The 25185-nt window shown below is 39.7% G+C and overlaps 2 protein-coding genes across 4 annotated transcripts in view; one reads left to right on the top strand and one right to left on the bottom strand.

The window, feature by feature from the left end:
* Positions 1-7694, top strand: part of wnk1a (WNK lysine deficient protein kinase 1a) — a 25647-nt gene extending 17953 nt beyond the window's left edge. The window contains exons 14-24 of the mRNA XM_051692004.1: positions 262-378; positions 483-593; positions 681-735; positions 859-999; positions 1094-1881; positions 2302-2403; positions 2502-2935; positions 3979-4175; positions 4278-4370; positions 4983-5173; positions 5297-7694. Of these exons, the coding sequence (XP_051547964.1) occupies positions 262-378; positions 483-593; positions 681-735; positions 859-999; positions 1094-1881; positions 2302-2403; positions 2502-2935; positions 3979-4175; positions 4278-4370; positions 4983-5173; positions 5297-5563 (2496 nt within the window). The 3' untranslated portion in view covers positions 5564-7694. The remainder of the gene's footprint in view (positions 1-261; positions 379-482; positions 594-680; positions 736-858; positions 1000-1093; positions 1882-2301; positions 2404-2501; positions 2936-3978; positions 4176-4277; positions 4371-4982; positions 5174-5296) is intronic.
* Positions 7231-25143, bottom strand: rad52 (RAD52 homolog, DNA repair protein). Of its 3 annotated transcripts, none has more exons than XM_051692011.1 (10): positions 24770-25143; positions 23764-23865; positions 23590-23683; positions 23402-23469; positions 21156-21274; positions 21001-21076; positions 20607-20884; positions 11322-11518; positions 8624-8854; positions 7231-8303 (listed from the first exon to the last, which is right to left on the bottom strand). In XM_051692011.1, exons 1-10 carry the CDS (start codon positions 24929-24931, stop codon positions 8242-8244), a joined length of 1389 nt encoding a protein of 462 aa, XP_051547971.1. In that variant the 5' UTR covers positions 24932-25143; the 3' UTR covers positions 7231-8241. The 3 variants fall into 3 exon arrangements, with proteins under 3 accessions (XP_051547971.1, XP_051547969.1, XP_051547972.1); XM_051692009.1 differs by having other exon boundaries at positions 11307-11518; XM_051692012.1 differs by lacking the exon at positions 24770-25143 and adding an exon at positions 24029-24080 and having other exon boundaries at positions 11307-11518.
* Between the last annotated feature and the right edge of the window lie 42 nt (positions 25144-25185).

The raw sequence follows: 25185 nt of genomic DNA on the forward strand, positions 1-25185 counted from the left end.
TGTTTGGTAATAGTATCACTTTACATAACAATGTACATGTTACTGTATTAATAAGCCATGATGATTATATTACTATTATCAATGTGTAATTAAATGCACAAAATACATAAATGAGCAGTTGTTAAAGTATGTCCTTTGTAAGTTAAAAATTGTATACAGTATTTTCAATATGAGGAATTTAATATTAAACTTTAAAATTTCATTGTCATGAAGTTGTTAATATCTTAATGTGTGTATTGATATGTTTGGTTGCTTTTGTAGATTTCTAATATTGGTGACAGAGTGGCTGAATGTCAGCTGGAAACCCACAACAGGAAGATGGTCACATTCAAGTTTGATTTGGATGGAGATAATCCAATAGAAATAGCTGAAATAATGGTAAATATTTCTCTTGGTTTGGGTGTTTTTCAGAACAGTGGAGAAGTTGGTTTGTACTCCTATGGTTTGAGTTGTGTGTAACTTAGGTCCTCATTGTGTATTAGGTCAAAAGTGATTTCATCCTGGAGAGTGAGCGGGAGTCTTTTATAAAACAGGTTCAAGAGGTCATTCAAATGGCAGATCAGAAAGGGAAAGCTCCAAAAAATAGCCAACAGGTATGTTCAATGATTTTATAAGTACTAAGCTGAAATAATATATGAGGACCACCAATAAAATTCTTACCATAACACTTGTCACTTTAGGTGATCAATAATTTGGGCCAGCAAATACCTGAACTTTCAACACCCATTGTGCCTGGTAAGTGTAATTGTAATGATATGCTTTTAAAATTTCCCCCCACTCCATTTTACAGTTTGCAGTCATTAATATTTGCGTATCATTGATCTTTTTATTTATTATTATTATTTTAATATTTAAAAGGCATGCCGCCTAGCATGGCAGCACAAGTTGTACATTCAGCAGGCCGGCGCTTCATAGTTAGCCCAGTGCCTGAAGCACGACTTCGGGAACCATTCTTTGGGCCTCCTTCTGCCAACACATCATTTGAAGACTCTGCACCAGGTCTGAAACTTATAATAATTTGATTAATAATGTGCTTAAATATATATGTTTTTCAGAAGTATATTCAGACTTCATATTATCCTTCCTTTCTCAGTTCCTTTGTCTGATCCCACATCATCCAACAATGTTCAGCAGAACCAAGCCAACTTGGCCCCTAGTTCTACCCAGATTTCTGTGGTACCAGCCACACCTGGAGGCCTTGCCCCAGAGAGCTGTAATCCTCCTACTTCTCAGTCTTTATACCAGAGTCCTGTTTCAGCAGCCTCTACAACTCTGGCAGCTGTCACCACTCAAGGTTCCACTCCTCCAGCCGTCAGTCAGCAAACCAAAACAGGGAGGATGTCTCCCTCCCCAGCCCCAGCTGAGTTAACACCCCAGCGTAGATTATCCCTTCCCAGCCCAATTGCACCTTACCAGAGTCCCCAAACAGTTGTGGGTCAGCAGGCTGAGAGCAATAGCTTGATAATCCCAACTAGTGGTGACCAAACTGTAGCCTCAATCCAGCAGGTGCAAGTTGCCCCCTCCTCTGTCCCCGCAGTGCAGCCACCTGCGATGGGAGAGGGTGAAAGTGATTCCCAAGGGAAGCCACCTGGTATTGAGGACATTCATGCATTGGACCAAAAGCTGCGTTCCCTTTTCAAGGACACCTCACAGAGCTCCTCCACTTATCCTGATGGATCTGGAGAGTCAGCTCCCACTTCTTCACCACCCAACACTATCAGCACAAATGCTCCTGGCTTAGTCTCTGTGCCACCTTCTAGTTTGTCTCTCAGCTCAAGCGGACACTTTGCACCTGGTGCTTTTGCTTCTGTTGGCCAGGCAGGAACACCTACAAGCTATGCTCAGACACCATCTTCAGAGCCTTCCCCACAAAGGCAACAGGTGGGCGAAGTTGCTGATTCAGTGTCGGGAATAGTATTTATAAATGTTATTTGCTTTTTCATCAGTTGATTAAAATAAATCGTCTCATTGTACATTGGCCTGGATAACTAAGAGTCTTCATAGACATTTTTCATTTTGTATCAAAGTTTTTACGGTCATGGAAAACCAGGAAATATCAAGGAATTTTAAAATTGTGATTTCTAGTCTTGGAAAAGTCATGGAAATTAATCAAATCATAAAATCATGGCAAAGTCAAGGAAATTTCATTAGTGAATAAAACTGATTTTAGTTATGCAGATATCTAAATATTTCTTCTGCATATTAATTTCCAATAAATATTTCTTCAGTAAAATGACTAGTAAAGTCATGGAAATTTATTCTCATTCTCTTCTTTTAACTCTCTTTTATCCTCTTTTAAAGTCCTCTGTGGCTGTAAATCAACCAGATGGACAAACCAACGCTGAGGAAAAGCAGTCAGCAACATCACCACCAGACAAAGGTTTCAGACTTGGCCGATTTCAGGTAGCCTTCCAGAATTAAATTAAATTGTGTCTCATATTTTAATGCCTAAAAGTTTGGCACTGCAAATTCATGCGTATCCTCCCTCAATCCACATTTAGGTTTCTGTGGCCAGTGATCAGGACCCAGTCAGTGCTGCTCCAGATCCAGCAGTCGTAAACTCTTCTTCCTCCATCACCCCCTCTTCGACGACATCATCATCCTCCTCCTCAACGTCATCAATCTCTAGCCCGGAGAACACTGTTCATAAATCTCAAACCTTGCCCAGGGCCAGCCCTAATTCCATCCCAGCTACCACTACAGTCGGCCGTTTTCAGGTGACCTCTAGCACTGACATTGATGTGGGCCGCATCTCAGTGACTCCAGCAGAAGAGAGCATATCCTCTGTAAACTCTGCTGATGTACTGGAAACCAGTCAAGAGTCTAAGATGACTCCTTCAAGCATGTCTATTACCAGTCACTACCTCAGCAGTGATAACGACTCCGAACCAGAGGATGAGGGCTTGAAAAGAGAGATGAACAGGCTGAGGGAGAGGTATGCATGATAGTTGCCTTGTTATACACACTTTTTTTTTTTCTATTACCTTGTCCATTTATGTTTAGGCTGGGTATTCTTTGCTTTTCTACGTGACGTTCCATCTCGCACACAGTCGAGTGCTCAGCCTTTCAAAAGACCCTGTTTACATCTGGTATTAAGATGCGTCTGGGGTGATCCGATCACGTGTTCAGGAGAGACACATCGCTGTTTACAGCTGGTCACATAAATTCATTTACTGTGACCACTTGTGATCAGATTTGGAGAGGTGGGACTCAAATCAGACTTCATGACGACATACAACAACATAGTCAGTAAAGACAGATACCAGATACATCTAAAATTTAATCTAAGCGCAAAAGCAACATTTCGAGCAGAATTACCCATTATTTTAGTGGATTACCTGTATTAACCTGAGCTGCAGATGTTTTTCCTTTTAAAGCTGCTCGTAACCGGCAAAGTTTAAACTCTCGTTGTAGTGCAGCAGTTGATTGACGGATGAGGGTTGATGCTTTGCTGCTGCCGGGACGCATACAGGACGGATTAGCGTTTACACCACAAATGCGATGCGGTCACATGCATTTTTGACCACATTCGTATGTGGTTTCTGTGATCCGATCACAAAACCTTTTAGATCCTGTTTAGACCTGTATTTTGCGCAGATCACATGTGATCAGATCACTAAAAACGCAGGTGGAAACGGGGTCAAAGAATACTCTTTTGACCACAGGCTCATAAAGACGAGTTTGACAATAATTATTATTATTTTTTTTTTACAATTTTCAATTTGAGTGAAATAAGATATGTGGTTAACATTACTTGATGAGACTTTTCTGTTTTGTTAATAAATATAAATTAGACAGCCATACCTGAAATGAGAGTTTTGAAACAATTGTGTGCTTTAACAATGTAAGTTTCTACTTAAGGACAAAACATCTGTCCCATTAAGGACTCCAACTGAAAAGGTCTATTGAGAGAAAAAATTATCCCCAAATGATCTTCTGTCAGTGGCTTATGAATCTACCTTTTGTTTCTCTTTTTAGGCATATGGCTGAGATCCAGAAATTACAGAATAAACAGAAAAAAGAGATTGAAGAACTGTTTAGAAGTCTGGGCAAAACCCCGCCCTCTGTGGTGGTCCCTTCAACTGTAGCCATAGCAGGAGGCAGGCGGAGACCCACTAAGAGCAAGGGGAATAAATCAAACCGTAGTGGCACTCAGGCCAGTTCTCTTCAACAAGGTATCAGCACCTTGGTTAAACCTCAAACTTCAAAATCTTATTTAGGCCCAGTGAACAAATTGTGTGAAACTGTTGTTCATAAGTGTTTTTGCTTTGGTGTAGGGAACAAACAATCTGCACAGAGTGGTCAAAATTCAGTCAACCCGTCAGCTGGGAAAGTTTCAACAGTATTAAGCTCAAATGCTCAAACACAAGGTATGATTTTCATCATTGTAGATAGACAGTTTTTAAAGGAATATTACTGGTTCAATAAAAGTTAAGCTGAATCAACAGCATTTGTAGTATAATGTTGAGTTCCACAAAAATATATTTTGACATCAATTTCTTAAAAAAAAAAAAAAGTTTAAAAATCGATATTACAGTGAGTCACTTACAATGGAAGGGAATGTGGCCAATTTTTGGAGGGTTTAGTGGCAGAATTGTACAGCTTATAATTTTATAAAAGCACTTACATTGATTATTCTGTTACAACTTGTGTATAATTTGAGTTGTTGAATCGTTCTTCCGGTCGCTGTAGGGTTTTAGGGTTTATGGCATTACTTTGCCATGGCAATGAAGCTGTTAAATTGGACATAACACAGAAAAAGATTAGTAAGTGATTTTATCACACTAAAATCATATTAACATGCATATTGTTCACATCATGTGGCTATGCTTTAGAAACAGTATTTTAACGTTTACAGATTGGTCCCATTCACTTCCAATGTAAGTGCCTCATTGGAACCCATATTTTTGCCAATTATTCAAGGGTTTCCAAAATGCATATTTTTAAATTCTTCTAACTCAAATATTGATTGTAATCTGTAGGAACAACAAGTCCAGAAAGGGCAGAGAATGGACAGAACCACGACCAGGACCAAGCACCTGCTACTAATCTGCCACGCAAAGGCACATTTACAGATGACCTCCATCAGCTGGTTGATAACTGGGCCAGGGATGCCAAGAACAAGATGCCACAGATTAAAAAAGGCTCCAAGAAGAATGCACAAACCCATGCCGTATGTTAATATTCCATTCCAAACAAACAAGCTTATTTGAAAAAAAATTTTTTATTTGATTTGTAAATTATTAACAGTACATATAATAAATAGGTAATAATCTAAGTGAACTCCCTTCCTCAGATGATGCCACGTAAATACTCTGCGCCAGGTCAACTTTGCTCCATGGGTGGCCACATGCCAGCCACCATGAACCCCTCAACAGGACGCAAGGGTTCACTGTGTCTGAGCAATCCACAATTTGGCTATCCCTGCCCTGCATACAGCATGCCACAGTGGACTCAGGTGGGCCCACTGGCATCTGCAGCTCCCACTGCAGGGCTACAGCAGGGCTTTCTCATTCCCTCAGGAGCCCAAAATTCTGGAAACAGGACCACTCAGGCAAGCTGAAACAGCTGTGGAGGGGTTGGGATAAGAAAGTGAAGGGACAGGCTTTGCCTCATGATGTTGAGATTTTAGGGTGGTTTTCAAGGGGCTAGTCCTTGGACATCCCCTAACAGTGGCACATTCATTTAACAGTTTACAAGAGGTCTGTATTATGTGACTGTTCATTGGAATCCAACCAAACCTGCTGTTTAAAGGCAGTGTCGATAGAAACGTTGGAATGAGATTTTTGGCCGAATAGATGATTGTGTACATTTAGACAACGAGGGATGAAAGTATTAGACTGGTTTATGTTCTTGTTTTGGTTAAATATCAGAAATATAGCCTTATATCTTGCAGTATGGATCTTTATTGTAATAAAATAAAAGTCAGCGGTGTAACCAGTGAACTACAGTGGGACCAGTGCTGCAAAATAAATCCAGCGAGGCATCTGCTGTTTACCCTAATACAAAAGAGATACATACTAGTAAGGGAATGGATAGACAGAGAGGGAAAGATGACTATGCTACCAACACAAGTTTAAACAGGTGCTGACAATGTGTATCCTACATGTATGAGTTTAGAAAGATGGGAAGATTGATAAGAAGGTAGGGATGCTGGAATAACAAATTGATGTTCACTGGGAAACTGCATTTTAGAGAAATGTATGGCTTCATTACTCTGTAATAGACCTTATTCACGTTAGCACCATCTTTGATTTTTAATGGGAATGACAACGAGGCTGTGAAGGATAGACTTACCATCTCTTCAATGGGATCTACTGCAGTTTAAAGTGTTTTTGGATCATTCCGTGGACAAAACATTGATAAAATATCTGTCCAAGAACATTCAGTATACAAAGAACTCCAAACAGCATGGGTTGTGGAAAATCAGATGTGATCTAGGAGCTTTATACTGTTCGTGCCATTGAAGAGATGGTAAGTCTATCCCTCACAGCCTAGATGTCATTCCCATTTAAAATCAAAGATGGCGCTAACGTGAATACGGTCTATTATGGAAAGTATTGGGGGTCTTCTCTTTACTCTAAAATGTACTTTTCAAAAGAAGTTGGAGTAGAATGGACAAAGATTTGCAGTTGAGGAAGGTTAAAGCAGGGTTTTATAGCTCTTCATACTTAAACATATTTCATAGCTTTGTTCATTTGTGACTTTTTATATCATTTATGAAAAAAAAAAAAAAAAATACTGTGTATCTAATATAAACAGTCACCACTTAATCCTGTCCCCACCATTATTTTTGTATCTAGGTGGATGGAGAGCTTAATTTGGTTATGGGAGGGCATCCTTTCAGCCTCTGTTAATGAAGCATATTTCATCAAATCACAATGTTGTTGTCACTTTGAATGAAGCTAGCCTTAATCCACAGGATTATGTCTTCCCATCTGACAAAAGTTCATAGCCCATGCAAACCTCTGGAGGTGAATGAAATATGAATTGCATTCACTTGATTTTGGCCACTAACTAAAATAGGATACATGTTCTCACATTTTATCCATGGAAAAAGTGTTGTTTAATATTTAAAGATTCAACATGGTGCATTTTCAGCTGCAGCAAGAAAGGAAGTACAGTGTTAAGCTACAGCACCAATTTGTCTTCATATTACTCCCCCAAAATAATTTTTATTAAGCCACAAATTGAGTGCCAATTGTTTGCAGAAGTGATTTCCTCTCACCTCTGAAATGAGCCACTTGACTTCTCTAGAGAAGGAAATTGTTACTGCAATGCAGAATATGCACCGTTTAAAGGTTTAACAGACTGAGGAGGTTTACTTGTTTCTTTTGATACTTGAGTGCACAAATCTGTCTGTCTGTAAATCCTCTTTAATTGACCAAAACCACATTAATTAAAACTTTTAAAATACCACTAATAATCACAAGCACACACTCCAGTTGTCAGTCACATTACTATTTCTGAAAACTGCATGTTTTCACAACCTAACTCACACCTGTTCCTGTAGACAAACAGCATTACATTTATGTGGTCAAGCGAGAGGAAAAAAGAAAAATTGCTGCTGATAATGTGTTTGTCAATTATTTTCAGCCAGAGTCTTTTTGGTGACTATGGTTTTATCAGTCTTGTTAAAAAAAAAAAAAAAAAATTATATATTTAAAAGGCTTAATAAAACATTTTTGACTTTATATTTTCTCAGTGTATTTTATATGAAGTGAATGTTAAAGTTAAGCTCAGTCGACAGCATTTTTGGCATAATGTTGATCACCACAAAAATATTTTTCACTTGTCCATTTAACAAAAAAACAAAAAAAAGCAAAAATCACCATTACAGTAAAGGACTAACAATGGAATAGGACCAGTCCATAAATGTGAAAATGCATATTGTTTAAAAAGTATAGCCACAAGAGGTAAACAGTATACATGTTAACATGATTTAGTGTGATCATCACTTACTAACCTTATTTGTATGAAGTTATATCCAATATTGCAACTTAAACATTTATTATGAGGTAATCAACATTATGCCATTGAGCTGTTGATTGAGCTTAACGTAATGAACCTGGAATATTCCTTTAACACAAAGTGGTCAATGACAAGACTTTAGAAATATAGTTTAAAATTTTTATTACAAACAGCATGTGCTCCATCAGTCAAAAACAAAGGTGGCACATTTATATTTTCATATTCACAAATTAATAAAAATAAATTAAAACTGCTTTGACTTTCTAATAGTTAAGTATCCAGTCTTCGTTTCTTCATCATCTGGCCTTGTCTGTATGGGCTCTGTTGTCCACCTTAATTAACAATTAGAATAACATTTACACATGTCCACATTATGCAAGCAGCTACAGATTCATACGAAAGGTAAAAAGTTATTCTTCTTAATGGACAAGCAAGCTCTGGTTATAGAATTAAGGGTCATGGGCTGCCAGCTATGAGAGTGCTACATCCCTGGCTATTTATATTAATTGGGACATGTGATGTATGCATGAGTGAAGCAGCAAAACCAGAGTTGGGCATTCCCTTACAAGTTTGCAAGCACACACTTGCCTTAATCTAAAGTTTATGAATGACTATGTATTCATTTTGAGAATGATCTTGCATGAAATCTTACCTGCTCCCACTGACAATCTGAATTGGCCATATCCTCCCTGGTCTTGTGGAACAACATGTCCCTGGGGTTGGGCTGGTGGTCTCAGGTGTTGGGCTCTCTGAGGGGTTTTGCTGCGTGTCATCATCTTGTGTTGGCTTGGTGTGGTGGGACGAGAAGGTTCCGAAGAGCCTCCTGTGGGATCGTCAAGCATATCGATGCCATCTAGAGTGAAGTCCCATATTTCTGGGTCGTCTGAGATAGAAATTTTTTTTGCATACATCACAATGCAACCCCAGATGTGAATGACTTTCTTCTGCTGAACAAAAAGATTTTTAGAATAACATTTCAGCTCTGCTGGTCCATACAATGCAAGTGAATGGTGGCCAAAACTTTGAACATAAAAAAGAACAAAGGCAGTATAAAAGTAATCCATACGACTCCAGTGGTTAAATCCATATCTTCTGATGCAATATGATAGGTGTGGGTGAGAAACAAATAAATTCTTCACATTCAGCAACCTACTGGTTGGGGCTGGTCAACGGTGGAGATTGATAGTAAAAAAAGGACTTAAATATTGATCTGGTTCTCACACACACCTATTATATCACTTCAGAAAATATGGATTTAACCACTGGAGTCTTTTTTTATGCTGCCTTTATGTGCTTTTATGAGCTTCAAAGTTCTGGCCACCATTCACTTGTATGGACCTACAGAGCTGAAATATTCTAAAACTCTTTGTGTTCAGCAGAAGAAATAAAGTCATACACATCTGGGATGGCATGAGGGTGAGTAAATGATGAGAGAATTTTCATCTTTGGGTGAACTATTTCTTTAATATCCTCTGGCTTTGTTCAGTCAACTTCCGAGCTCAATACAAGCAATGCTAAATCCACAGCATTTGTGGAATAATGTTGATTACCAAAAAAATTAATAAAAAAAAAAAAATTCAACCCGTCCCTCCTTTTCTTTAAAAAAGCAAAAATCAAGGTTACAATACAGCACTTACAATGAAAATGAAAGGCACCAACCCATAAACATTTCAAAAGTATAGTCACAAGAAATAATCAATGTGTGTGTTAACATGATTTTAGTGCTTACTAACCTTTTCTGTGTTATATCCTAAGAGTTCTATCCAACTTCACAACTTTGTTGCCATGACGACATAACGCTCCAACCCAGTAATCCCACAAAAATTAGGATTTAAACAACTTTACATCTTAAATAATACACAAGATTTAACAGAAGAATTAATGCAAATGCTTTTGTAAAAGTCTTAGCTTTACATTTCTGCCATTAAACGCTACAAAAATTGGCCCTATTCACTTTCATTGTAAGTGCCTCACTGTAATCTCTATTTTTGCTTTTTTTTTTTTTTTTTTTAAGGAGGGGATGAGTTAAAACATTTGTGGTTATTAACATTATGCCAAAAATGCTGTCAATTGATCTTAACTTGTACTGAACCAAATATATTCCTTTAATGCAATCTCATTGAGTCACCAAAAGTCCTTCAAGGTACACCATGTCTAATTCAGCAGGTTTAGCTTGGCCCCTTAATTCCAGTGACATGGCATATAATGACATTCTAGAGAATTGTGTGCCTCCAATAATGGCAACAGTTTGGGGAGGGCCCATTTCTGTTCCAGAAAATGTCCATAAAGAAATTATTTGCTGAGTCTGGTTTGGAAGAACTTGACTGCACTACACAAAGCCAAGACCTGAACCACATTGTAAACCTTTGGGATGGATTGGAATGCCAACTGCAAATCCCTGCAGCCATGTTCAGAAATGTAGTGTAGGGGACCTGGGTAGCTCAGCGAGTATTGACGCTGACTACCACCCCTGGAGTCGTGAGTTTGAATCCAGGGCGTGCTGAGTGACTCCAGCCAGGTCTCCTAAGCAACCATATTGGACTGGCTGCTGGGGAGGGTAGAGTCACATGGGATAACCTCCTCGTGGTTGCGATTAAGGATTCTCGCTCTCAATGGGGCACTTGGTAAGTTGTGCGTGGATCGCGGAGAGTAGCATGAGCCTCCACATGCTACGAGTCTCATGCACAGAGAGCAACGTGATAAGATGTGCGGACTGACTGTCTCAGAAGCGGAGGCAACTGAGATTTCTCCAACGCCACCCGGATTGAGGTGAGTAACCGTGCCACCACGAGGACCTACTAAGAAGTGGGAATTGGGCATTCCAAATTGGGGAGAAAAAGGGGATAAAAAAAAATTTAGTGTAAAGTTTTCCCAGAAGAGTGGAAGCTTTTAGGGAGGACCAATTCATGCCAATGGTTTCGAAATGAAGTACTCAAGTAAATGTGGCTGTGGTGTTTGGGTGTCCACATGTTTGCTCATACAGTGTATTTCCCCATGTTAGTGAGACCAATTAAAGCACCCAGTATTAACCTTCATTGTCCAATCAATGGCAGTGCGGATATGATCATTTTTTAGACCATATGTTCCCAAGGAACATGTACCATGACCTTATCTTTCCTAGAAATATTCCTTACCAGCCAGACACTCCTCCTGCTTAGTTGTCACCAGGTGTCCATTTGGAGTACTGTGGTTAACAGGACCTACAGCCTGGCCTAAAACAATAAACCCACCAATGGAGAATGCAATACACCCGATACTCCTCCAGGCCAAGGTCTGAATCTTTTATACTCATGGCTAAAACATGAACCCATTACACCTTGACCAACCGTGCTTACATTTTTCAATCGCACCTTGCTTTGAATGCAGCGGCTGCCCTGTAGAAGGATTTGAATGTGGCGTTTTCTGCTGTGGTTGTCCCTGTAGCAACTTCTTAGCCTCCATTTCCAGTCTGAACTTTTGCTGCAGCTGCTGCTGTCTCAGCTTCCTCTGTTGCTTGGAGTCCAGCAGAGGATCAGACGAGGACAGGTCAGCCATGTCAGCTGCTGACCTAAGAGCACAGAGAGAAGCAAATTTATCAAAAGTGCAGCTGGCTAACTAGTGTTTCACCTTAATGTGCAATTAACCCTCATGTTCTGTTTGGGGTCTCAGAAACCCCAAATCCATTTTATTAGCTTGAAAATATATTCACTGAGCACTTTATTAAGAACACTATACTAATACTGGGTAAGGCCTCCCTTTGCTCTCAAAACAGCCTCAATTCCTCATGGCATGGATTCCACAAGATGTTGGAAACATTCCTTTGAGATTCTGGTCCATGTTGACATGATTGCATCACACAATTTCTGCAGATTTGTCAGCTGCACATTTATGCTGCAAATCTCCCTTTCTACCACTTCCCAAAGGTGTTTTATTGGATTCGGATCCGGTGAATGGGAAGGCCACTGAGGAACAGTGAACTCATTGTCATGTTCATGAAACTAGTTTGAGACGACTTTTGCATTGTGACATGGTGCGTTATCATACTGAAGTAGTCATTGGAAGATGGGTGAATTGTGGCCATGAAGGGATGCACATGGTCAGCAACAATACTCAAATAGTCTGTGCCATTCAAGCGATGATTGATTGATATTAACGGGCCCAAAATGTGCCAAGAAAACATTCCCCTCACCATTACACCAGTGCCACCAGCCATGGATTCATGCTGTTGGCGCCAAATTCTTTCCCTACCATCTGTGTGCCTCAGCAGAAATCAAGATTCATCAGGTCAGGCTACGTTTTTCCAGTCTTCAACTGTCCAGTTTTGGTGACCCTGTGCCCACTGCAACCTCAGCTTTCTGTTCTTTGCTTACAGAAGTGGAACCCGACGTAGCCTTCAGCTGTTGTAGCCCATCCGCCTCAAGGTTCGACATGTGCATTCTGAGATGCTATTTTGCTCACTACAATTGTACAGAGGTGTTATCCAAGTTGCCATAGCCTTTCTGTTAGCTCAAACCAGTCTGGCCATTCTCCATTGATCTCTCTCATCAACAAGGCGTTTCCATCCACTGAACTGCCGCTCAAATGGATGTTTTTTGTTTTTGGCACCATTCGGAGTAAATTCTAGAGACTGATGTGTGTGAAAATCCCAGGAGATCAGCAGTTACAGAAATACTCAAACCAGCCCACCTGACACCAACAATCATGCCACGGTCCAAATCACTCAGATCACATTTTTTCCCCATTCTGATGGTTGATGTGAACATTAACTGAAACTTCTGACCTCCTGAATAAGTAGGTGTACAGGTGTACCTAATAAAGTGATCAGTGAGTGTATATACCTAACATTTAAGTATTGGTTTCACAATAACATGTTTTGCTGGGGTCAAACTGACCCCAAACAGAAACAATGTTACTAGAATGTATACCAGTCACATAAAAAAAAAAAAAAAAAAAAAAAAGCATTTATCCTTTTGTAGGGATAATGTTTCAATAATATCTGGCTACTTCATTGACATGACAACTAAAATCATGTTTACGTCTTGTGGAGATAGTTTTGAAACTAAGTATTTTAGCGTTTATGGACTGGCCCTATTAACTTCCATTATAAGTGCCTTAACCGCTTTTTTTTATTAAACAAGCAGCGACTCAAATTAATTTAGTGGTAATCAACATTTTGCCACAAATGCTGTTAATTGCTCTTAAAAGAATATTCCGGGTTCAATCCAAGTTCAGTCTACTGATAGAGGCCATTTTTAATTTGTATGAAAGCACCATATACAGTTGAAGTAGTCAGAAATTTAAAAGCACTTCGGATTAAGTCATTAAAACAAATTTTTTAACCACTCCACAGATTTAATATTAGCAATTCGTTTAGGACATCTACTTTGTGCATGACATGAGTAATTTTTCCAACAATTGTTTGATTGTTTCACTTTTAATTGGCTATATCACAATTCCAGTGGGTCAGAAGTTTACACACACTAAGTTAACTGTGCCTTTAAGCAGCTTGGTAAATTCAAGAAAATTATGTCAAGCCTTTAGACAATTAGCCAGTTAGCTTCTGATAGGAGGTGTACTGAATTGGAGGTGTACCTGTGGATTTAAGGCCTACCTTCAAACTCGGTGCCTCTTTGCTTGACATCATGGGAAAATCAAAAGCCAAGAAGAGTCGTGTGGCGCCATGCGAGAGTCGGAAGTGTGAACAGCGAGCTCTGCGCACTTTGCTAGTTTTAATAATTTTTATCTCATAAACCGGTGAGATTCGATACACTCTGATACTTAACTGTTCTAGGAAGACAATATGTCAAAGAATTCAAAATCCTCAGTCTCTGGAGATATTAAAAAAGACACTTACGTGCTCAAGCTGAAGCCCCTGAGCAACAGGCCGAAAGCCCGGTACTCAATTTGTCCAGTGCGATGAAAGAGATTCAGTGTCAACTGTCGAGCATGTCGGTGATGCTGAAGAAGGTCATTGCTGACTTGGAGGATCTTGCTGTAATACGTCAATCGATCACTGCCATGGAGACGAAATTCACTGAGATGGTTAAAAGAGTGGGGGATGTTGAGAAATGGATCGATTATCTGGAGTCATTGGAGAGGGAATTAGCTGCTAAACCGCTAGTGACAAAGACAGACTTGGAGTGCGTTTGGGAAAAATTGGAAGATCTTGAGAATCGTAACCGGCAAAACAACGTCCGAATTGTTGGAATTCCTGAGGACAAAGAAGGCTGAGATATGGTGATATTCCTAGATGGGCTCTTCCAGAGTCTGCTCGACATAACAGGCCATAAGCTGGAGCGAGCTCACAGAGTTCCGGCTCAGAGATCCGCGGAGGGAGACAGGCCCCGATCAATTCTGGCCATAATTCTGAGATCATCCGATAAAGATCTCGTGTTACACGAGGCGAAGGGTAAAGGAAGGCTTTCTTGGAAGAACCACAACATTTTCTTGTTCCCAGACTTACGAATTCGACAAGAGAGAAATGGGATCGATTCAAGTAATGCAAGAAACTCTTACATCAATGGATGGTCGCTTTTGCACTGATGTTCCCAGCCAAATTGAGAATAGATACTAAGGATGGCCGCAAAATATTTACATGCCCACAGCAAGCGATGTCCTTCATAAAGTCAATGGAATGAGTAAGTCATTGTGTGATACTCTCTATGCAGCCAAGTGGGCCTGACTCACTGAACATTCACTTGACTGTCCAAGGAAACTGTCTTTGTTACTTTTTGTGATGGTTACGCCTAGCGGCTGGAGTTTATTTTGTGGGATAACACTCCTTCGGAACACTTTGTGGATGAATCTGCACGTTCTTTGTGCTTATGCCTCCTACTGGTTGGAGTTTCTTCAGTGGAATATTTCTTGCAAAACAGAGTGATTAGGGCATCTGTTGTACTCATGTAACAGCCGAGTGGGCCTGACTCACTGAACATTCACTTGACTGTTCGAGGAAACCGGGCACATTTTTTGTTTCTTTTTGTGCTGGTAACGCCTAGTGGCTGGAGTTTATTTTGTGGAGGAACACACCTTCGGAACAGTTATGTGGATGAATCTACATGTTCTCTGTGCTTATGCCTCCTATTGGCTGGGTTTGTTTTATAGATTATTTTCTGTTGTGTAATTCTGTCTCACAAAATTTGTATAGAAGCACCGGACTAGAGCAATCCATTGGCAAAGTTGTTGCGGAGGCTCTTGTAGGCGTACATGGACGTCTGAGTTTATAGGGATGGACACCCGTTGGCGCTGTCATGCCAGGGATTAATGCGCACGTTTTTCTTTTTTCTGTTTTTTGTTGAGGGGGGTGGAGAGTTCGGGGTTTGATTGTTGCACTAATGTTGGAATGTGGTCGTTATAATTCTATTTTTGACACAAAATCTATTTTTTCTAATATGTCAAAATGTCAAATGTAAATATTAGTGGATTGTCGCTGTCCATATGGAATGTGAATGGGTTGGGGCATCCCATAAAAATAAGGAAGGTTATTTATTTTCTTAAACGTAAAAGAAATATGATATTGTGTTTCTTCAAGAAATGCATCTTTCCCCACAGGAAGCTGAAAAATTTGGGAAGATATGGGGTGGACATGTTTTCTTTAGTGCTGGCTCAAGTAAGAGCAGGGGAGTCATTACACTGATAAGCAAGCATCTACAATTCAAATGTCTCAAATAGATTAATGATAAATTAGGAAGAATCATTATTGTTTTAGCAGAAATTCAGGGGCAAAGGTTGATTTTGGCTAATATTTACGCACCTAACGTTGATGATCAGGGCTTTTTTATAGATCTTGAAGGGATGTTGCAAGCCATTGGCACCCCTCATGATATAATATTGGGAGGAGACTTTAATCTTTGAACATAGTGAATCAAAAGTGTGTAAGCCCCCCAGAGCAACATTGACGCTTCACAGGATGTGTAAATATCTTGGTCTTATAGATATTTGGAGACTTTTGAACCCATCTGGTAGGGACTATAAATTTTTTTCATCAGTCCATAAGACTTATTCTAGAATTGAAGTCCCTCACTTCATCTGTTGTGGATTGCTCAATTGGAAACATCTTAGTCTCAGATCATGTCCTGGTGAGTTTAAAGGTGTTGCCACATACAGAGAAAAAGAAATCATATAGTTGGTGCTTTAATGTATCCCTTTTGTAAAATCCTGAATTCCAACAAATGTTAAAGGCTGAAATCAATGTTTATATGGAGACCAACCAGTCCTCAGTATCCTCTGTGGGCGTGGCTTCGGAGGCACTCAAGGTGGTTCTTAGGGGTCGGATCATACACTATGCCTCATTCATCAAAAATTCCAAAGCACGAGAACTCATGGAGTTGGAAGGGAATATTAAAAGTGCCGAGGAAGAGCTGAAGTGCTGAATGTCGTCTGATGGCCTCAGAGAATTGACCCGATAGAAATACAGATATAATACTATTTTGTTGCGGAAGGTGGAATTTTGGCTATTCAGGGCAAGACAGTCATACTTTGAGTCAGGGGACAATCAGGGAAGGTTTTGGTTAGATATATAAAGCAAAGAGTGTCTTTTTCTACCATTCCCTCAGTGAAATCTGCTGGTGGTGAAATATTTACCTCAGCCATTGATATTAATAATGCTTTTAAAGAATTCTATCTTGATCTCTATAGTTCCACATCTTCATTTACTGATGAAGATATTATAAACTTTGTGGAACCATTAGATCTCCCTAAACTGATGACTGAGCAAAAAAATTATCTTGATTCTGAGAAAACAGGAGGAGGAGCTTGGTGAGGTAATTAAGGCCCTGCCTACAGGCAAGGATCCAGGGCCAGATGGCTTTGCCACAGAATTTTTAGATCTTATGATACAGAACTGGCTCCAATTTTGTTAGAAGTTTATACAGAATCATTAAAGAATGGAAAGCTTCCGCCAACCATGACACAAGCCCGGATCAGTCTGATTCTTAAAAAGGACAAAGATCCAAGTGAGTGTCAGAGTTACAGTCCAACTTCCTGATCCAGCTAGATGTAAAAATATTGCCAAAAATTTTGGCTAACCGATTAAGTTGACATCTCTTATACATATAAACCCCACCTGATTTATTTGGGGCTGTAGCTCTTCTGATAACATTAGGCGTTTCATAAATATCTTGGTCAGTGGCGAATGATCGGACTCCAGTCGCTGCCATCTCACCTGGCGTTCGATATGGTAGAATGGGATTATCTTTTTAAAGTTTTGGAAATATATGGGTTCGGGAATACTTTTATTGGATGGATTAAGTTACTTTATAGACACCCGGTAACGGCAGAACAAACAAATGGATTAATTTCAGATTATTTTACTCTGGATAGGGGCACCCGGCAGGGTTGCCCTCTTTCCCCCTTATTGTTCGGTCTTGCCCTGGAACCATTAGCAACCGCGATAAGAAAGGAAGATGATTTTCCAGGAGAGGTGGCAGGAGGTATGGCGCATAAGCTTTTGCTTTACGCAGATATTTTATTATTCGTCTCCAACCCCACTAGATCTATGCCTTGCCTCCACAGAATTATTAATTCCAAATTCTCAGGATACAGAGTCAATCGGTCTAAATCCGAAGCTTTGGCTCTGACAATGTACTGCCCAGTAACGGCTTTTCAGCCGGGCACTTTCCAGTGGCCCATACAGGGCATTAAGTATTTGGGCATCTTATTCCCAGCAAATTTGTGTGATTTAGTTAGTTAATTTTGATCCCTTATTAAAAAGGTTTGAGCGATGTGGGCAGGTGGGCTTCATTACATTTATCTATGATTGGGAAGGTTAATGTTATTAAAATGAATTGTATTCCAAAATTCAACTACCTGCTAATTTCTCTACCTGTAGATGTCCCCCTCTCTTATTTCAAGCAATTTGATAGTATAGCGAAGTCCTTCATTTGGAATAGTAAGTGTCCCAGATTACATTTCAATAAGTTACATAGGCCGATTGACAGTGGTGGGCTAGGCCTACCCAAGATTTTGATTTATTATTATGCATTCAGTCTCAGACATTTGGCTCATTGGTCGCTTCCATCTGAGAGAGCCCCTCCCTGGTTTTGTATCGAACTTGGAAGTTCTTGCCACTATTTCGCCATTGCAAAGCCTTTCTATTAAACTAACCATAGAAGTCACACCCTGTTATCTCGCATTTGCACGCGGAATGGACAAAAGTGTCCAGAGTGTTTACTTCAGACATTTATTTAAATGTTGCCTCGCGTGGGCTAGGATTCGAAAAAATGTCAAGTCTGCATCTAGAGATGCAAGGGTGCATCTGATGCAATTTAAGATTTTGATCCGATTCTATTGGACCCAATCTAGATTGTATAAACTTGGTCTTAAAGACACACCCACCTCAGAAGACGGGGACACAACCATTGTTTTTTGGGGATGTGTTAAGATCCAAGAATTTTGGTTGAGTGGACACTCAATTTTCATTTTGCTCCAGACTGTGTATTTTGGGTGATGGGGCGGTCCTGAATACTGGTGATGGATATATGGAGAGCTGGGTCCTGACCGGCGTGATGATTGGCAGGTGGGTAATCCTCAGATGATGGAGTCGACTGATGCACCTTCATTTCGTGAGTGGTGCGTCGAGTTGGGCAGGGTGGCGGCATTTGAGGAGATGGTATATATAAGGCTAGGCAACCTGGATATATACACAGTACTGTGCAAAAGTCTTAGGCACATAAGATGTTTCACAAAAGCATTTGTCTTAAGATAGTTATTTATATCTTCAGCTTTAGTGTGTCAATAGGAAATATAAATGTTAGACTCCCAAGCAATCCTTTTGCAAATAGAAAAGATTAGAATAGAAGAACAGGTAGCCCTGCAACAAATGTCATGGCCCCCACAAAGCCCCCCCACTGAACATCATGTCAGTCTGAGATTACATAAAGAGACAGAAGCAATTGAGACAGCCTAAACAGATAGAAGAACTGTGGTGAATTCTCCAAGAAGCTTGGAACATCCTATCTGCCAACAGCCAAGAAAAACTGTGTCCAGGTCTACCTAGGAGAACTGGTGCTGTTTTAAAGGCAAAGGTGTTCACAACGAATATTGATTTAGCTTTTTATGTTTACTGGATTTTGTATGACATTAAGTGATAAATGAAAACTATTTATGTCATTATTTTTGAAGACATCCTCACTATGCAACATTTTTCACAAGTGCCTAAAGCTTTTGCACAGTAGTTTACATCAGGAAATGGGGCAGCTATCTAGCCTTTTTGGAAGGCTTTCGGGGAGGGGCAGCGGAGAGAGACTAGTAGGTTTTTTTTTGTGGTTTATGTTTCTAAATATTTTCTGCTGTTTTATTGTCTATTTGTGTGTCTTTGACCACTGGAGTTCTTGTTTGTGTCAGGTGGGGGGTGTTAATATTCTGGGGAAAAGTAGTGATTTCATGTGGTTTGATTTAGCATTTTCTGTTGTGTCTATTTGATTTGCTGCATGGAAACAATAGAAAATTGTTAATAAAAAAAGAATTAAAAAAAATGCACTGAAAGTAAAAAAAAAAAAAAAAGAAAAAAAAGAAATCAGCCAAGACCACATAAAAAAAATCTGGTTCATCCTTGGGAGCAATTTCCAAATGCCTGAAGGTACCACGTTCATCTGTACAAACAATAGTACACAAGTATAAACACCATGGGACCATGCAGCCACCATACCGCTCAGGAAGGAGACACATTCTGTCTCCTAGAGATGAACGTAGTTTGGTGCGAAAAGTGCAGATCAATCCCAGAACAACAGCAAAGGACCTTGTGAAGATGCTGGAGGAATCAGGTAGACAAGTATCTATATCGACATAACCTGAAAGGCTACTCGGCAAGGAAGGATCCACTGCTCCAAAACAGCCATAAAACAGCCAGACTACAGTTTGCAAGTGCACATGGGGTCAAAGATCTTACTTTTTGGAGAAATGTCCTCTGGTCTGATGAAACAAAAATTGAACTGTTTAGCCATAATGACCATCGTTATGTTTGGAGGAAAAAGGATGAGGATTGCAAGCCGAAGATCACCATCACAACCATGAAGCATGGGGGTGGCAGCATCATATTGTGGGGGTGCTTTGCTACCGGAGGGACTGGTGCACTTCAGCAAATAAATGGCATCATGAGGAAGGAAAATTATGTGGATATATTGAAGCAACATCTCAAGACTTCAGCCAGAAGTTAAAGCTTGGTCGAAAATGGGTCTTCCAAATGGACAATGACCCCAAGCATACCTCCAAATTTGTGGCAAAATGGTTTAAGGACAACAAAGTCAAGGTATTGAAGTTGCCATCACAAAGCCCTAACCTCAATCCAATAGAAAATTTGTGGGCAGAACTGAAAAAGCATGTGCGAGCAAGGAGGCCTACAAATCTGACAAAGCCTACACCAGTTCTGTCTGGAGGAATGGGCCAAAATTCCAGCAACTTATTGTGAGAAGCTTGTGGAAGGCTACCCAAAATGTTTGACCCAAGTTAAACAATTTAAAGGCAATGCTACCAAATACTAACAAAGTGTATGTAAACTTCTGACCCACTGGGTATGTAATGAAAGAAATAGAAGCTGAAATAAATAATTATCTCTCCTGTTTTCTATGATTAAATGTCAGGACTTGTGAATAACTGAGTTTAAATATATTTGGCTAAGGTGTATGTAAAATTCTGACTTCATCTGTAAATTCTATCACCTTGAGGTGTTGCTGGGCCTGTTTTCAACATCCTGGTGAGCTGAAGTGTTGCCGGAATGTGGTGCCATGTTTGTGAATGAAGTCCTGGATCTAGTGCCACTTTCATGCCCTCCTTGTACAGGCTGAACTCCCATCTTTTGTAAGGGAATGTTGTTTGGTTCTTCTGGCTTGGTCAAACCCCAGCTGTTGGCTTGAGCCAAGCTGTTGTACCTGGCCTTCTCCACGGATGGCTCACCATCACAGCGTTTGGCCTTGTCCAGGTCTATAGGGGGAGGTGGCTGCCATAACAGGGATAAAATTCAGGTACATTGCAAACTAATGCAATACAGTAAAATAAGTCAAGATGTCACCAATAATTTGGCCCAAATATTTTATAGGATTGCACTCTTCTTACCTGCTTTGGTAGTTTATTGATGGCTATTAGGTACTCCTTATTAAGAATGCAATTTCCAAGCGCATTTCCAAAACACCTGAAAGGTCAGATTGCAAAATAAAATAAATTTCATTTATTACAATTATAATAATTTTATAATTATTAGCCATTATTACTTCAGCGCTCTCTTCAATCCATCTGTGACAGCTTCTTTTCTTGCCTTTTCCAGTGACAAAGCTTTGGATTTGAGACCTTCACTCACCCCGTAGCCTACATCCTCATGGTACGAGCCATCCTGTGAGAATGAGATCATTTTATAATCCTTATACAATCTACACCGATCAGCCACAACATTAAAACCACCTGCCTAATATTGTGTAGGTCACCCTTGTGCCACCAAAACAGCTCTGACCTGCACCTCAGAATAGCATTCTGATATTATATTCTTCTCAATACAATTGTACAGAGCGGTTATCTGAGTTACCCTAGACCAGGGATGGGCAACTGGCAGCCAGCTGGCCATATACGGCCCTCTGTATTGTTGAATACAGCCCGTCGGACAAGACTGAGGATTGATTTTATTTCTTTAAAAAGGGATTATGTAAAGATTTCATTCAGTTTATGATGTTATTACAACTACTGACCAGAAGAGTTTGCTTGTTCTTAGGAGACCTGCTGATCACTCTAGGATTCTAGCATGCAACATCTTACACTTGCTCATCATTTATAAGGTAAATTGTGCTAAATTTTACCTCAGCTTGTCAGCGACATTGTGAGCGCTATTGTTAATGTACGCAGGGGAACCCATGTCTTTTGTTTGCCTGGATACTTAATCTGTCATTAAAGATTTCAATTTGATTTGCAAATACACCATTGATCAAGTGATCAAAGAGGCATACAGTATGAGAGATACATAAACAAGAACTGCTCTCCTCACAGATGTAAAGGGTAAATAAAATACAAGGGTAACAGTAAAAGGCATCAAAAGTTTTTACGAAATCCGTGACAGTGTGGGAATCACCAAAGACATCTAATGCTGTTTCGCTTGTGCTTGCGAAAAATGACAAAGTTGTTATAAGAAGGAGAAACTTCGAGATGCCTGACTGATTGTTGAAAAGTCTTGCAAATAGAGAGAATGTTCTCTGAAGCACAGGACTGTTCAGCCCATGTGTGTATGTTGTGGTGCTGAAATGTTTTGTGTTAATGCACTGAAATGTTATGTTCTTATATCCAGTATTGTTATTGATGATAATATTTAGATTTTAACTAATACCTATAAGCTGATTTATAAGGTGGGGTTGAAAATGTTGTCTGTTCATTTGTGTGTTTGTCTGTTGCAAATGTAGTTCATGCAAATTAGATACATTTTCTTGAAAATGTAAGTCTAAAGTATATTGCTTGTCAATTGAACATTAATTTTTACATGTGAACTGCATGATTTAGTAAAAACGCAAGTTACAAATTAATTATATTAATTTTTATAAATATTGTTAAATAAAAATGTTAATATAGGTAACAAAATCTTTAAAAGAACATTGCATTAGTTGTGCATAGATTACCCACAATAATGAGGAAATTGAGCAAAGGGGTGAACATTGTTAGAGTGCGGATTTGTAATCCGGCCCCTTGGTAGAATGGAGAAAAAATGTTGGCCCTCGCCCCCTTCAAAGTTGCCCATCCCTGCCCTAGACTTTTGTCAGTTCGAACCAGTCTGGCCATTCTCTGTTGACCTCTCTCATCGACAAGGCATTTCCGTACACAGAACTGCTGCTCACTGGATGTTTTTTGTTTTTGGCACCATTCTGAGTAAATTTTAGAGACTGTTGTGTGTGAAAATCCCAGGAGATCAGCTGTTACAGAAATACTCAAACCAGCCCATCTGACACCAGCAATCATGCCATGGTCCAAATCACTGAGATCACATTTTCCCCTTATTCTAATGGTTGATGTGAACATTAACTGAAGCTCCTGACCCATATCTGCATGATTTTATGCACTGCTGCCACACGATTGGCTGATTAGATAATCGCATGGATAATTGTTGGTGCCTGATGGGCTGGTTTGAGTATTCAAGTATTCTCCTGGTATTTTCACACACAACAGTCTCTAGAATTTACTCAGAATGGTGCCAAAAACAAAAAACATCCAGTGAGCGGCAGTTCTGTGGACGGAAGCGCCTTGTTGTTGAGAGAGGTCAACAGAGAATGGCCAGACTGGTTTGAACTGACAAAGTCTACGGTAACTCAGATAACCGCTCTGTACAATTGTGGTGAGAAGAATATAATCTCAGAATGCTATTCTGAGATGCGGGTTGGTGCTGTTTTGGTGGCACAAGGAGGATCTACACATTATTAGGCAGGTGGCTTTAATGCTGTGGCTGATCGGTGTATATTGTCTATTTGCAGTTTGTCAGAGCACCTACCTTCAGCTGAACTTTCACAAATGCACTAACTCCAACATAAAATTTCCCATTGATAAGGTCCACAAAATCTGTAACATTTAACAAGACATTTAAAAACAATAGGGATTAGACTAAATTAACACAATAACAGAGGAAATGTTTGGGTATCTGTGCACATGTGGTCATTGCAATTGTGATAGTGTCCTTACCAACATTTTGTTGAGATATTGAGTGCGACCATCCATTGTACCCAAACATTTCATTGGCTAAACTTATAACTCTGTGGCCCTCAATATAGCAAACCTGCAAAAAGACAAAAGGCATGACTGGTCAATAGAGTATAGGTATATAAGAAGAACATGAAGGAACACTTGACATCTCACCTTTTGTCCACCTCCAGCCTGTCTGGTGCTGATATATTCAGGTCCGAGTCTCTGCCGTAAAGCATTCTGGACAGCCTGGTACTCCTCTGCAGTATACGCATACTACAGTATACAAAAACATGACAAAACTAGATTCTAAACTCTGGAAATATTATAAGTCATGTTGTGATGCGTAAAAATGGTCATTACAAAGTGTTTTCAAGACATGTCAACATAAGGGCCGTTCACACCAAATACATTTTTGTGTCAGAGTGTGCTCTTTTACCATTGTTTTCTATGTAAACACGTGCTAGATGACGCCTTTGCCCACTGCGACACGTCCAGTTGTTTTTTCAGCGTCTTGCACAGAAGCGATTACCACAAAATTAATTTAGACTTGTCCCTACTTTTCTTGAAAAAAAATTAAAAAATAAATAAAAATTGTGGTTACAGTGAGTAACTTACAATGGAAGTAAATGGGGCCAATTTTGGAGAGTTTAAAAGACAGAAATGTGAAGCTTATAATTTGATAAAAGCACTTAAATTCTTCTGTTAAAATTTCCGTATTAATTAAGCTGTAAAGTTGTTAAAAAAATCGCTGTTTTTACTGTAATTGTAGTGTTTTGGGGTTTACTGCGTTATGTTGTCATGGCAACGAAGTTGTAAACTGGATATAACTTCACATAGAAAAATCAAGTAAGTGCTTTTATCACACTAAAATCCTGTTAACACACATATTGTTTACATCTTGTGGCTATACTTTTGAAACAATTAGTTTTTTTACGTTTACAGACTGGCCCCATTAACTTCCATTGTAAGAGTCTCACTGTAACCCTGATTTATCTTTTTAAGAAAAAAAATTAATTTTTGTAAAAATCAACATCCTTTAAAGAACTTGAGCTGTTAAAACGCGTCTCGAGACACAGGTGTTCTATTGTTTGCGTTATGTCTAGATTTTTCAGTGCAAGAACGCGTTCGGTCTGAACGTCCCCTTACAGTGCCTATAATGTTTCTTCAAAGCACATACCTGCCCGAAAGACGTGTTTGTTGTTTGAGGGGTCATTTCCTCTTGCCTCCCATTGCAACGCTCCATGCGTGATTTCTGATAGCTAAATCTTAAAAACTGTCTCAGTATTTTAACAACCGATGCTGCATGTGTAGAATGCGAGTAGATTGTCGCCACGCACATTGAAAGAGCAGGAAGTTCAACATTACACACTAATTGTCCATATTGCTTTACATCTAATTTCCCGCTTTGAGCCAACTCGTTCTTAGTGGAACTGGTGAGCGACTAGTTCAGGTTACTACGGCAACTATCTAACAACAAAGATACTGACGTCTGAATAGTAAAATTCTCTAACCTGGCTGAGCGTTTAAAAAATCCCGCGCCAGAATGTTTACGCCGCCCCACCCACTCCCTCGTACGTAATACGTCATCAAGAC

The sequence above is a fragment of the Myxocyprinus asiaticus genome, chromosome 48, assembly GCF_019703515.2.
Source record: "Myxocyprinus asiaticus isolate MX2 ecotype Aquarium Trade chromosome 48, UBuf_Myxa_2, whole genome shotgun sequence".
NCBI classification, from domain to species: Eukaryota; Metazoa; Chordata; class Actinopteri; order Cypriniformes; family Catostomidae; genus Myxocyprinus; species Myxocyprinus asiaticus.

Coding starts and splice junctions, on each gene's coding strand:
- rad52 (XM_051692009.1), bottom strand. CDS start 24,931: ATGTGCGTGGCGACAATCTACTCGCATTCTACACATGCAGCATCGGTT. Junction 20,885..21,000: donor TCAATAAACTACCAAAGCAG/GTAAGAAGAGTG, acceptor CTGTTATGGCAG/CCACCTCCCCCTATAGACCT. Junction 8,855..11,306: donor GCAAGGTGCGATTGAAAAAT/GTAAGCACGGTT, acceptor TTTCTATCTCAG/ACGACCCAGAAATATGGGAC.